Source organism: Daldinia caldariorum, assembly GCF_022478825.1.
Source record: "Daldinia caldariorum strain CBS 122874 unplaced genomic scaffold F4812scaffold_2, whole genome shotgun sequence".
Taxonomy (NCBI): domain Eukaryota; kingdom Fungi; phylum Ascomycota; class Sordariomycetes; order Xylariales; family Hypoxylaceae; genus Daldinia; species Daldinia caldariorum.
The window spans coordinates 2029518-2041488 of NW_025953038.1; the positions used below are offsets into that span (position 1 = coordinate 2029518).

Below are 11971 nucleotides of genomic sequence, written 5' to 3' on the forward strand. Positions count from 1 at the left end.
CGTTCTAAATCGTTCGAAGATGCCTTCCTAACCGAACCGCCTCATCGTGTCCCTGAGCCTGACCCTCAATTCCTACAAGGGCCACCTCCGCTGAAAACTACCATGACAAAAATTGAATCTAGAACGCCTTGCTCAATCGAAAAATGAAAATAAAAAATATGGAGCCACCACGTTTATCTCTCCCGTTCCGCTGTCATGCTCGACTGGGGCACAATGAAGGCATCCAACTCTAAGTTGCAAGGCTGTAAAGGGTATTTACACAAGGTAAAGAAGAGAAGAGTGAAGTAAAAGATGTAGTAGCCCCCCTAAAAAAAAGAAACGAAAATCAAGGGGCGCCAACGATGTTAAGAGTAAGCCTTTGCGCAAACTCGCGTGGGTTAGCAACAAAGGCAGCAGAGGTGTTGATAAGCGACGTCCCGCAGGACATCAGCGAGGGAGCGACGCTGACCAGCATAGCTCCAAGGATGAAGACCAGAATCGGAATCTGTAAATATCTGTTAGTACTAGTATTCCAAGAGAAAGATACGGTATCGTATGAACTTACCCAGACAAACCAGAGCATCTTGTCACTGCTTCCCGTCTTGAGCCTTTGGGCGTGCGCTCGTTGTAGATGCTCCTGCTGTTCCTTGGTGATACTGTGTTTATGCCCGATCTCGAGAAGGGCAGGAACTTCTTGCGTTTCTGGTGCTTCTTTTGCTTGCGATGATGTTGACGTCGCTTGGTCGTAAAGAGCGGCGCATTTCTCGTCAGCTATAGCCTCAGCAGCAGCGGTGGCAGCAGTGGCTTGCTTGACATCAACATCGCTTTCCGGGAAGATGCTGTCGTATGCTGGCGGAGGGCTCTCCTTGGCGCCAAATCTGGAGAGATCCCACCACTTACTATCAGCATCTCGCTGTGGTTCATCGTCCCCAGATTCGGAGCGCTGGCCCCGGATGTTAGGGACGAGAGAGCTGATACGTTGCATGACGGGAACCGCGTATAGATAAGCATGGTAATCTGGGAGTACACTTATAGGCGAGAGGGCTGGCATCTGTGGCATTTGCACGTGCGGTAGATTTTGGAAATGCATTGTCATGGAATTCTGTAATTGCTGCAATTGTGCGGTGAATTGGTCTCGAAGGGCCGTCATTGCTGCGGTTGTTGTTGCGGGAGGGGCATCACTCCTGGTAGGTTCATGTGGCGGGGCATAATGTGGGAAGCTTAGCCGCCTTACGTTCGACCAGTCGGCGGTCTCGTCATTCTCGTTGTTTTGCACAGACGAATCATCGTAGTCGTCCTCGTCATCATCGTCGTTGTCATCGTAGTCGTCGTCGCTACTGTCTTCCGAAGAGCTTTGACTTTCTAACATGAATTCCTCACGATGTGCCGAAATCATTGAAGACGGATCCCATAATGACCTTAGAGAGCTGGCACTATTAGCCCTGCTGTGGAACGAGCCATTGCTTCGTGATCGAGAATGGTTCTCAATCTGCCGGAGAACCCTAAGCACATCATTAGATCGAGCAACGTCAGCTGGCGTAAGACCAGAAAGACTCCGCATATTTGGATCAGCCCCTCTCATGATAAGACGCCGAACAATCTCCTGGTGTCCATTCATCGCCGCCATGTGCAAGGGCGTGAAGCCACCCTTATCACGCACGCCTACATTGGCGCCACGCGACAATAAGCCAGCGACAAAGCGTACAAGTCCGATAGAACAGGCTAAGTGGAGCATAGTTTGTCCGCTTGCCCTTCTCAGGTTGATCTTCGCCTTATTAGCGCTATCGTCCAGGTCAATCAACTCCAGAATACGAAGAAGACCCTTCTCTACGGATTCCGAGAGATCCTGTTCCAAGTTGTTGAAGTTTGTATTGGGAGTTTGGCCACCAGCCCCTGGGGAAGGACCCCAGGCACCGCCACCTGCGGGCCCGTATATGATATTTCTAGCGATATCCGCAACATCTGCCATCTTATTGCCCAGTTTATTGCCCAGTACGGTGAGAGCTGTACGGATTAGACGATGTTCATCATCGTCGACGTACCTAAATAGCGGCTGCTGATTACCGTTGAATGAAAGTTGAGGAGCAACGCCCGGTTGCCGGATCGAAACCGGGACGATTCCGGCGCTAGAAGACGGCGGCAGAAGACAAACTAAAGACGTCTCTCCCCAGTAAGTGGTAGTAGCTGCTCTTTGTTCACCAAACATGACCTCGAGGCCGCCATTTGTGAAGCCGCTACCAAGGATAGTAACCTCGACACCTCCCGATTTTGGGCCTTCGCCAGGGATAATCTTGTATATCATCGGTTGCGCCCTACTTGCGTTCACCATCGTGGGCGCATTGTATATATTCTGGCTAAGCGAGCCATGAGACATGTTTTGTAAATCATTTCTTAGTCGACTTGGGCTAGGTGCACGACTAGGATGAGCCGAGGACGGTGCGGAAAATAGTTGAGATACCGGTACATTATCGACGCTCATGTTTCTGCTTCCTTGTGGGAAGCTAGTCTCAGCGGCATTACTATTGGGTGTAGGTGGCCCTATTGGAGTTTGATATTGTTGTCCTATATTATTCAGGTTCGCCTGCTGTCCGTTGAATATAGAATCTGTGGACATTGGGAAGGCCCCCATGTTTGGTGAAAACGGTGATGTGGCTGCAGAAGTAATGTTTGATTCATTCTGAGCTCCCAGAGGTATTGCCGATGGCGATTGTCCTGTCTCGAGTCTGGTCATCGCTAAGCCAGTGGGGAACTTTAATGATCCGCTTGCTTTCCTCTTCCTAGCTGTAGGGCCAGAGGGACTAGTTGGTGATTCCTGTCTAGACATGACACGAGAGGTAGTAACAGGCATAGACGGGGAATTGTGGCCCTGGAGAGAAAACGAGGTAGCCTGTGGCAATCCCTGGGCATCTGGAATTTGTGGCGACGTGCGAAATGGCTGTGTCGAGGGTTCCATATGGTTGATGTCCATTGCTACTGGAAGTGATGGTTGGTCTAGAACAGAGTTCTGCGTGGTCGATGCTGCTGGAAGGTGTGTCTTGTGATCATCGGTTATCATAATCGAGGATGAAATCTGTTGGGCAACGACATTGTCCTTGTAATCTTTGATTGTGAAAATAACCTGGAAGCCCATTTTCTCCCCATGATGACGGCAATAACATGCGATACGCATCGGCGCATCTACTTGGACTGTACCATCGGGAACTGAGAGGTCAGCTAGCCCAGCTCCCGTTGGGTCGACCATATTCGGGGTGACTGGTTGCCAATCTTTGATTTCTTGCGTGTTAAAAACGATGACCCGCTGATGCTCGTATCGATTCCATAACTCATCTTCCTCTGGCTTTTTGTGCTTTTTACGACTAGCTCGTTTCCGTTCTCGAGTTATGCAGCCAGCACATATTCTTACTTCACCACCGTTCTGAGGCTTATTTTCGTCATCTTCGCCTCCATCTTCCAATCTTTTCAGACTTGTAGAGTCATGTCCGGCTACGGCGGCCCTGCTGAAAGCGCGGCGGAGTTTTGCTGGGTCTTGCATAGCACTAGTACAGACTAACATAGTATAGAGCTCGAGCATGTCGGCAGACCGCGTCGCAGCGGGCTTTGCCAATAGCTTAGGTTTCGAAATTGTATGAGTTGGTAAGTGCAATCTCTTGATACCGGGCGGGAGCGCGTGGATAGTAAGCTTGATCGGGATTTGGGTCTCGACCCGAGACTTGAGAGGCGTAGGATGAATCACCAGCCTTGGTCGAGGTAAATTTGCCAACGCTGGGTGAGACGATAGAGGAATCGGTGCATTTGCCGCATCTCGTCGAAAATGTGACTGGGAAACTATCCCGCTCGCCTGTGTATTCTTTGCGGGCGACCATGACTTTAAAAGCTTCTGCTGGTTCGACATAGCACTAAAATGACCTAGGATATTATCAGGGGAGGGTGAGTTGTTAAGCATTGTTGCGGGAGAGGTTTCCTGGCTGAGCATCAAATTAGCCATGGGTGAGCTTTCTCTAGAGCCACTCGTTTTTAGCCCGTTCATAGACTTCGTTATAGAATGTTGCTGCACACTAGTTAGCACGAACAAGAGTTGTCGTATGCGGGTGGGAAAAGAACGGACCGATTGTGACTTATGATGGCCCTTGATTCGCTTCGCAGCGGGTGCGTTCGAGATGGAATGTGCTACTACAGGAGATTCTTGCATGAGGCCATTCGCTGCCGAGCTAGGACTGCTAGAAGCGCTGTCAAAGTCGAAAACACGGGCCATATCCATAGCTGTAGGGTCTATAGTGTCGAGCATATAGCTGGTGTCGATATGCCTGGATTCATGTTCGAGATTCCAGCCCGAGAAGGGTTCATCCGTCATCATGGCCTCCGTTGAACTCTGGCTTGTTTTGGCGGAGTTCGAATTGCCGCTTACCCGGGAGGAAGAGGAAGATGCAGAACCCCGGTGCGAAGGGAGAGGTACGGCTCTATTAGGGTTGGCCGGGTCCGACTGGCCAAGGCCGGCTGAAAACACCTTCGAATCTTCATAGAGGCCCGTGTCTAGAAACTCGCTGGTTGCAAAATCGAATAGATTCGTACCCGATGTATGAGCATCTTCGTAGAACTCGAATTCATTGCTAGTGGCAAAAGAGGGAGGTAGCATGCCCGAATCAGAAGCGAACTGGTTCGTCCCACTGAACGGGGAAGAACCAGAAGTCGTCATGGCCCAGTTCACACAGTTGCTATGTGTGCCGAAGAACAGGGTACTATACGTAGGTTGTGTCAGCGCGTTGAGCAGAAGTTGTGATCCGACTGCAAAACCAACCAGCAAAATTACCCTAGACCGTGCCCACACTGGTGACGTATACACCTAGTAGCAACTCCTGATAAAGAGATGAAAGTCGAGATAAGCGTCCAAAGGGGCGGTATTCCAGCGAGTTCAAGGGTCGGGGGATGTGGCAATATTCCCTAATTTACAGCAACATGACTCCTCTTTTTAGTTCGAATTTCAATTGAGGATGATTCAACGAGTGTGGAACGATGCACCCTATATTTTTGAAAAGTCGACTTTCTAATAACGGAAGTGATATAATAGTATAGTTGGCAAGACTCGATATGCGGTCGATAATTCGAAACGTTTCGTGTTCGTCGCTTGGGTTCGGAATAAACGTGCCGAACGGTGTGAAAAGTTGCGGTAAGTTAATATAGTTTTTGCTTTGTTAGAAAAATACAGACTGCGACGTAAAAAAAAGAAGAAAAAAAGGAAAAAAAAAAAAAAGAAAAACGTCTAATTCGCCTGGTTATGAGAATTTTCAACAGGTCAAAACACCCAATCAATTGAAGACGATGCGATAGGAAAAAAAACGGCGATGAAAAATAAAGGAAAAGGAATGAATGTCCTAGCCGTAAAGATGGCAGTGGTAACGGAACGTGCGGTTTGTTGACTTCAGATTTCACCAAAGACCGGGATGGGAGTGTGGGATGGATGATTTTAGGATGGGAGAGAGCGCAGGCGGACGTTTCGATCAAATCAATTTGTCCCAGGTCCCAAGATGGAAGAACCCTGACAGCCTAAGGATGGAACCCGACCGGGGGCACAACTTAGAACTTGCAGTTCTGGCAGTACATCAGGCGGTACAAGGCTACAAGCACCCACAGGGTTGGAGTGGAGAATTAAAAGACGGTCGAGGTGTCGAACGCAAGAGGGGGAGGTTTCGCTCGAATGCGCTAAACTTATCAGACTAAATTACCTTACCTAGACCTAAGAGGTACTAATTAATAAGAGTACATACTTCACTGAAGTTGGAAGTTCCAAAGGTTGTGTGCGGCAGCCTACCCCCGGTGCCGGTAAAACCGGGGTTTTCCCAGCGTGGGAAGGTTAAGTACATTTTAAAGTATCAGGTATGTACCTAGGTGCTCTCTCTATCCCCGATAATTGTTAGTGGCTTAGCAAGTCAATCTTGATGTAGTAATCTACCTAGGTAGTAATCTCGCTTAAGACACGTGTAACTAGTGTAACATGACCACTACTAGACTTGCTAGATTATAATCTTTTAATCTTTTGTTAGTGTAGAATCTTGAACTTGGACTTTACACTCTACACTCACTAACCTTTTTCATCTGTCGTGTGCTCTTCCATCCTTGTTCTCTTCCAAGCTTAACTTTTACACACTTATTAATGCCATCATTACCAGATTATCAGATAAACCCAATTAAATTAAATCATCATGCTTAAACCTCCCGCGCTTACTTAGGCGTTTATATATACTTCTGCCAAAAGTCACAGTCACAGTCACAGCACGCAGAGGTAAGTAAGATAGCCTCAGATCTGCTCAGCTTTGAACGTTCCAAATCCAACTCCGGTCATCGGGGATGGTTTAATGCTGACCACCTCGCGGGGTTCTTCGCTTACCGTAAATGTAAGTATACCTAGAACGAGATAGATATTCTTACATAGTACCGTCCAAGGACGAAAGAAAAAGAAAAAAAGAAAAGCGAAAGAAATTACCTAACTACATAGTAGTCCTAAGATAGTTACTAACTAGTTATTAAAAACTATTTTCTTAAAACACCTTTTTTTTTTCTTATATTTCTCACGTCTATACGGTGTATTAACTACTACTAACTACATCATTCATTTCTCATCTCTTTGACGTTGCTTATTAGGGTTACAGGCTTCCAAGGCCGATTCCTGTTCCTGCGTCCTCGTCTGGTCTCCAACTGGTTCCCCAGACTGAGCTAAGTTTATCAAGGGTCCTTATCTGATAGATAGGTATCTGACTTATTACATACCTAGACCTATATTACAGTCTTATACTATGTAGAGGGGCTGATGACTTCTATTCTATTCTATAGGTGGCATCCTAGTTCAACTAGTACACTACAATGCACACTACATTTAATGACACGCATTAGGTACACTTACACTACAGCCGAACCTAAGCAAAACCTCCTTTCGTCGCTACTTATTATCCACAACCACTACTCCATCTCCTACACTCCCTCCGGAAGGTCCTTTTTTCTTCTCCTCTCTCTGACGACATTTTACCCTCCTCGAGTTTTCTCATCCAAGCCAAGTAAGCGGTTCCCGCTTCCATGGCCGTTTCTACTTCTTCACAGAAAAAAAAAAAAAAAAAAAAAAAAAAACAGGTGCTGCTACTACTACGCCTTCTTCCGTCTCCGCCTATCTCGCGCCAACCCACGCATCCACGGGGAAACCCCCCGATGGCAGAACACCCTTCCCCGTTTATCTCCCCGCCCTACTCAAATTATGGAGGGTCACACCGGGCACGATGAAGTCACGTTCGCAATGGCAATACCTACCTAACGTAGGTAGAATCAACCTTCTCCGTCATCGCTCACGATGTCGTTTTTGGGGGGGAGGCAAGGGCGGAAGCGGAAGCTTCGAAACATTATACTCCTCCGCTTGTAGAAAGAAAGACTTGGCGACGACCCTACATATCGTTGTCTCTTCGTCTATGCATCTTCGGAATCATGTGCACGTGTCGCAGTGAATTCAGACCTCCCGAGTCTCTCTCTCTCTCTCTTCTTTTCCCGCTCGTAGCCACCGGACAATTAGAAGTCCAGTCTAGATCTAACCCCGTGGGTGCACGACATACCCCAGAAGAACGCAGAGCACGTCGACGTAAGGTAGATAGCGATACTTAGACTATACGAGATATCTCCGTCGTCTAGATCTCTATACATGCCTAGGTACCTAACCTAACATAACCTAGATTAAAATCATGCACCACTTCAGTCCGGTCCCGCTATCTTCTTACAACAGATCTACCAAGGTGTAAAGGTCGCTGTCTCGGCGCCAGTTCGCATAATTCAAAGAGGATAGAGAGACTCTCTGAGGTATACACGGGGACTGTTCATTCATTCATTCATTCGAAGACCTTGGACAGAATAGTAGTAGTAGTTACGGTTTTTTTTTTGTGGAACTTGCGATATCTATCTATCTTCTTCCTCCTCTTCTCTTACAAGGCCGGCTGGAATCAAAATCAACCTTGGGAAGCTAGTTAGCTACTAAGGCGAAACAGAGGGAAAGACCCTTGATTTTCCCCCCTCCCCCTAGGTAGCTAAGCCTTGCGCAACGCTACAACAATCAGTACTGTACAACAATAACAGCCCCCCAAGGCGCCCAATTACACAAGATATGATTAGATGATATGCCGCATTTGGCAAGATGGTGGCTTAATAGCTGATTACACACATGTCAATTGAGCCGATTCGGGCAGCAGCTTGACTTTTGAGTAAGCCGGGTTGTTGTGTGATTTGATTACTGTAACCGTGACCTGCCTACTAACTAACTACTGCCTGTCGGACATCCGTCCGATGTTGTAGTTTGACATCGCCGGAGTCCGAAACACGAATGAGAGGAAGTTAGCTAGGAATCTTTGAATATTTACGATAGGTACATCCTATCCAGAACATAAAATAATTGGAAGAGGAGAGCTGATGTTAATCTACATGGGTAGCGACTAGGTCGCCGAACGAATTTTAGAAAAAGAATATCTATCTATCTACCATGAAAAGGAAGCCCCATAGGCTTCCAAAGTAAGGTGGTATTGGAATAACTTGACTAAGTTGCTCCCATGACTTCGCTCCTTACTCTGCATCTTTTGTCTACCATGTCACCTTGCTTATTGTCCCGCTAGCGTATAGTAAATGTGTAGTAAATAGTTAAATGTGTTGGCTTTGCGCTGTACTTTGGCGGAGATCGTGCTAGAGTAAAGAGTGACCAAGAAATCGCTAATGAGAGAATGACAAATAGTTCACGACTCGGTTTTGGCATCTCTCTTAGGCTCTTAGGATTCTCTCGACGACGATTCATCAGGGAAGCGAATCGTGCGGTTGTGCAGGGTAGGTGATGGCGCCCTGGGAAGGGATCCTTGCTCCGTAGGTTTCGGGCTCACTTCGAGGTCATCCCGTGGCTTGACAACTTCAACAGCGTCCGTTGTAGTCTCCGTCTGGTCTCTGATAATAGATCCGCCAAGCCTATAGACGGTTGGCGCAGATACAGAACGGGAATCGGCAGGAGTGTGAGTTCCTGTTCCATCCCTAGAACGGCTCCGCGGAAGAATTCGCGCACCTATTTGGAAATGCAGGTCCTCCGGTGTGGTCAAATTCCTTGAAAGAGTCCGGGGTAAGTAGACTCCAAACTTTCCTAGGGGAATGCTGAGCCCATGGACAACCTTACATGCGATGAGTATGAAACCGATACCTGTAGTAAGATAGAAGGACATTACTTACAATGCTGCATATTGCCATAAACCAAACCAAAACTGACACACTTTCCTTGAGGTGAGCTACATCCCACCTCGGCGCGCTTCCGTTGTTAGGATTTAGTGTATCAACGAATTCTAGCGTGACGTATAAGTAAAAGATAGCCGAGCACCCGATTGGCCCGAAGAAGCCCATGAAAATCGCCTGTCGAAGACCGTTTATCTGGTGAATTTTCTTATAAAGTGTTAGGATGAACGGCATACGCCGAAATAGTAGTATTAAGATTCCGAGAGGGATTAGGCGATAGATTGGAATGATACTATTATCTACGAAACTATGCCACTGCGTGATAGATATACTAGGTTAGTGCTTGTCATTGTGCAAACTGATTCGATGTGGCTGGTTTAGGAGATTCGTTCTGACAAGAGTGTCCTATACAGTAGCCCCAGATACCATATACGGCGGAATGAAACAGAAAACACGGCATATACATACCGGGCATACTGCGCCATACCACATGAATATGGTTACGTTGAGAAGCATGTCTATCGTCGGTTGCAGAGAACTAGAGACAGAACGAATTGTTAATAGAGAATTATGCTAGGGCTGGCAGGCCTTTCTAAGGAATGGATTGACGCATACTAACAAATCGTTAGTAAATATGACAGAAATCTATTCAGTCTATATTGATACGAACCTCATCGAGCGTTTCTAAGCGGAACCAGTCGTCCCAGGTAAAAACATTTCCGGCGATGAAACAGGCAAGAATATCGTCGCTGCCAATCATGCCGCAAGTGCCAGTAATGAAGAGCGCGAGCGAAAACGCGAAGACGAGGAAGCTTTCACGATCCACGAATCTGTGTTCTTCGCAGAAGTGAAGCAGCTCCTTGGCTATCCAGCCAACTACCGCGCCATATATCACGCTGAGAAGGATAGTATAACCCCAAGTCTCGCCAAACCATAAGCCTATTGCGAGGCCAGCACCGCCCTGCTCATTAGCGCCACCATCGCCGATGTACTTGATGAGGTATAAGGCCAAGAATAGGAACGGGTAGCCGAGTCCGTCGTTGGCCCCAGACTCGGCGATAATTATCTTCTGGAGATCCTTGGGAACATTGTGGTCAGCGAATCTCCCCTTCACAATGACATTGGATAGCACAGGGTCCGTTGGCGTCACGCAGGCTCCAATAGCGAGAGCATGAAGGAAGGGCAGGTTTGGCACTAGACCCCAGACGAGCAGACTAGTTATTATCCACATCGCCGTCATGATCGGCCCTAGAAGTAAAGCCAGAGGTTTCCATTCTTTCTTCAAATAGCGACTGGGTAATTGAACTCCGGCTAGAACAAGCTGGACCCCGAGAACAAGCCGGGTGAAATATAGCGTCTATGACAAAGTATTAGTTATGTCAACTTGAAATTACAGATTGGGTGACAGAGTTCATAAGTGCTACTTAGCACAGAAGAAGGTAATAAATAAGAAAGAGCACCCTGGTTAGATCTAAATCGAAGAATCTTGAAGGGTGGCTTACGATCGCATTTAAGTTTTCTTCCGAGCCTGCATATTCAAGCGGGCGGACAAAGTTGGTAGCGTGGGGAGAGAAGAAAAGGCCAGCCAAAAGAGAAATGACTAAGTGAAAGCCGTCAGCCTCCAATTTCGAGCAATATCTACGTAATAGTAGATGGACTATCATAATGGATATGGCGATAACTCACGGGCCTCGGAAAGGTAGAAATTCTCTTTGAGCAGGTAAGACACCAAACCGAAGAGAGATATCCACCCTCCCAACACACTAACAACAATGTTGAAGTTGGTAGGGGCAAGAGTTGGCATTGTTAACCAGATAGTAATAGGTTTATAATAAATACCTAAGATATCGAATTCTGATAGCTTGGAAACTATCAAGTAACTCCCGAGTCGTCCTTACAGCAGCGTAAGGCAAGCAAGCAGTGATATGCCGGTGAAATAAATGTTATTGAGTCATTTGGTTCTGAGGTAGCTGTATTCAACGTAGAACTGGCCGCCACCTTGGCTTCACTTATTATAACAAGATGATTTGAACGACCGCGTCACTCGTACCGTAGCAGCGAGTTTGGCTTGCAACTTCTTCTGACAGAGGTGCGGCTCTTGCTCTATTGCAACAATCGAGATTCGGTTTGTTGATTTAATTATGAAGCATCGGCCGGGTTAATGTAACTTGTAACTTACGATATGGAAAAAAAGAAAGAAAAAAGACGTTACTACTGGTTGAAAGCAATGCAAAGTATGTTTATCGGAGTATGGATCCGCGAGTTGATGTAGGGAAGAAAAATACTAGTGTAGAGGGGAGATGACGCACGGCGAATAAAATAAGGGTTCTACTAACTCCACTATAACTCATCTGCTGTGTAAGATCCGAGGTACCTATCAAGCTTTCCTTAGGTAGTACATCTTGACGAATAGGAGCTTTATTCACGTTGCACAACCTAGCAACAACCTAGCAAAACGGGTTATATTTCTATACCCACCTAGACCTACTATGAGGTAGTTACCTACCTAAGACTCAATTATTTTTATGACATAGCAAGTTACATACAACTCATATATCTATTCAAAGCACATAATGTAACTAGCAAATCAAATACTTATTCTAAAGTACAAAATGCGCTACATAAGTATTCAAGGTGGTAATCCGGTACGTGCATTTGAAAGCTATCTAAAATCTAAACGGGTCTCTCTGATGGTGTTGCTTCGGCTGTGTTTGCCGTGCCTTCAACTGTTTTTTCATTGGATAACCCAGTTGTGTTCGCTCTT

General features: G+C 46.7%; 3 protein-coding genes across 3 annotated transcripts; 1 reads left to right on the forward strand and 2 right to left on the reverse strand.

Moving 5' to 3' along the window:
• Nucleotides 1–140: 140 nt before the first annotated feature.
• F4812DRAFT_184872 (uncharacterized protein) lies at nucleotides 141–5080 on the reverse strand. Its single transcript, XM_047930063.1, has 4 exons — nucleotides 4775–5080; nucleotides 4085–4715; nucleotides 545–4027; nucleotides 141–484 (listed from the first exon to the last, which is right to left on the reverse strand). The coding sequence occupies exons 2-4, from the start codon at nucleotides 4670–4672 to the stop codon at nucleotides 326–328; spliced, it is 4230 nt and encodes a 1409-aa protein (XP_047793910.1). The 5' UTR covers nucleotides 4673–4715; nucleotides 4775–5080; the 3' UTR covers nucleotides 141–325.
• A 958-nt stretch (nucleotides 5081–6038) lies between these two features.
• F4812DRAFT_414689 (uncharacterized protein) lies at nucleotides 6039–8194 on the forward strand. Its single transcript, XM_047932912.1, has 2 exons — nucleotides 6039–7025; nucleotides 7099–8194. Exons 1-2 carry the CDS (start codon nucleotides 6782–6784, stop codon nucleotides 7461–7463), a joined length of 609 nt encoding a protein of 202 aa, XP_047793911.1. The 5' UTR covers nucleotides 6039–6781; the 3' UTR covers nucleotides 7464–8194.
• A 7-nt stretch (nucleotides 8195–8201) lies between these two features.
• Nucleotides 8202–11561, reverse strand: F4812DRAFT_414702 (Sodium/hydrogen exchanger family-domain-containing protein). Its single transcript, XM_047932913.1, has 6 exons — nucleotides 10894–11561; nucleotides 10710–10807; nucleotides 9879–10564; nucleotides 9676–9745; nucleotides 9208–9522; nucleotides 8202–9149 (listed from the first exon to the last, which is right to left on the reverse strand). The coding sequence occupies exons 1-6, from the start codon at nucleotides 11009–11011 to the stop codon at nucleotides 8763–8765; spliced, it is 1674 nt and encodes a 557-aa protein (XP_047793912.1). The 5' UTR covers nucleotides 11012–11561; the 3' UTR covers nucleotides 8202–8762.
• Nucleotides 11562–11971: the final 410 nt, after the last annotated feature.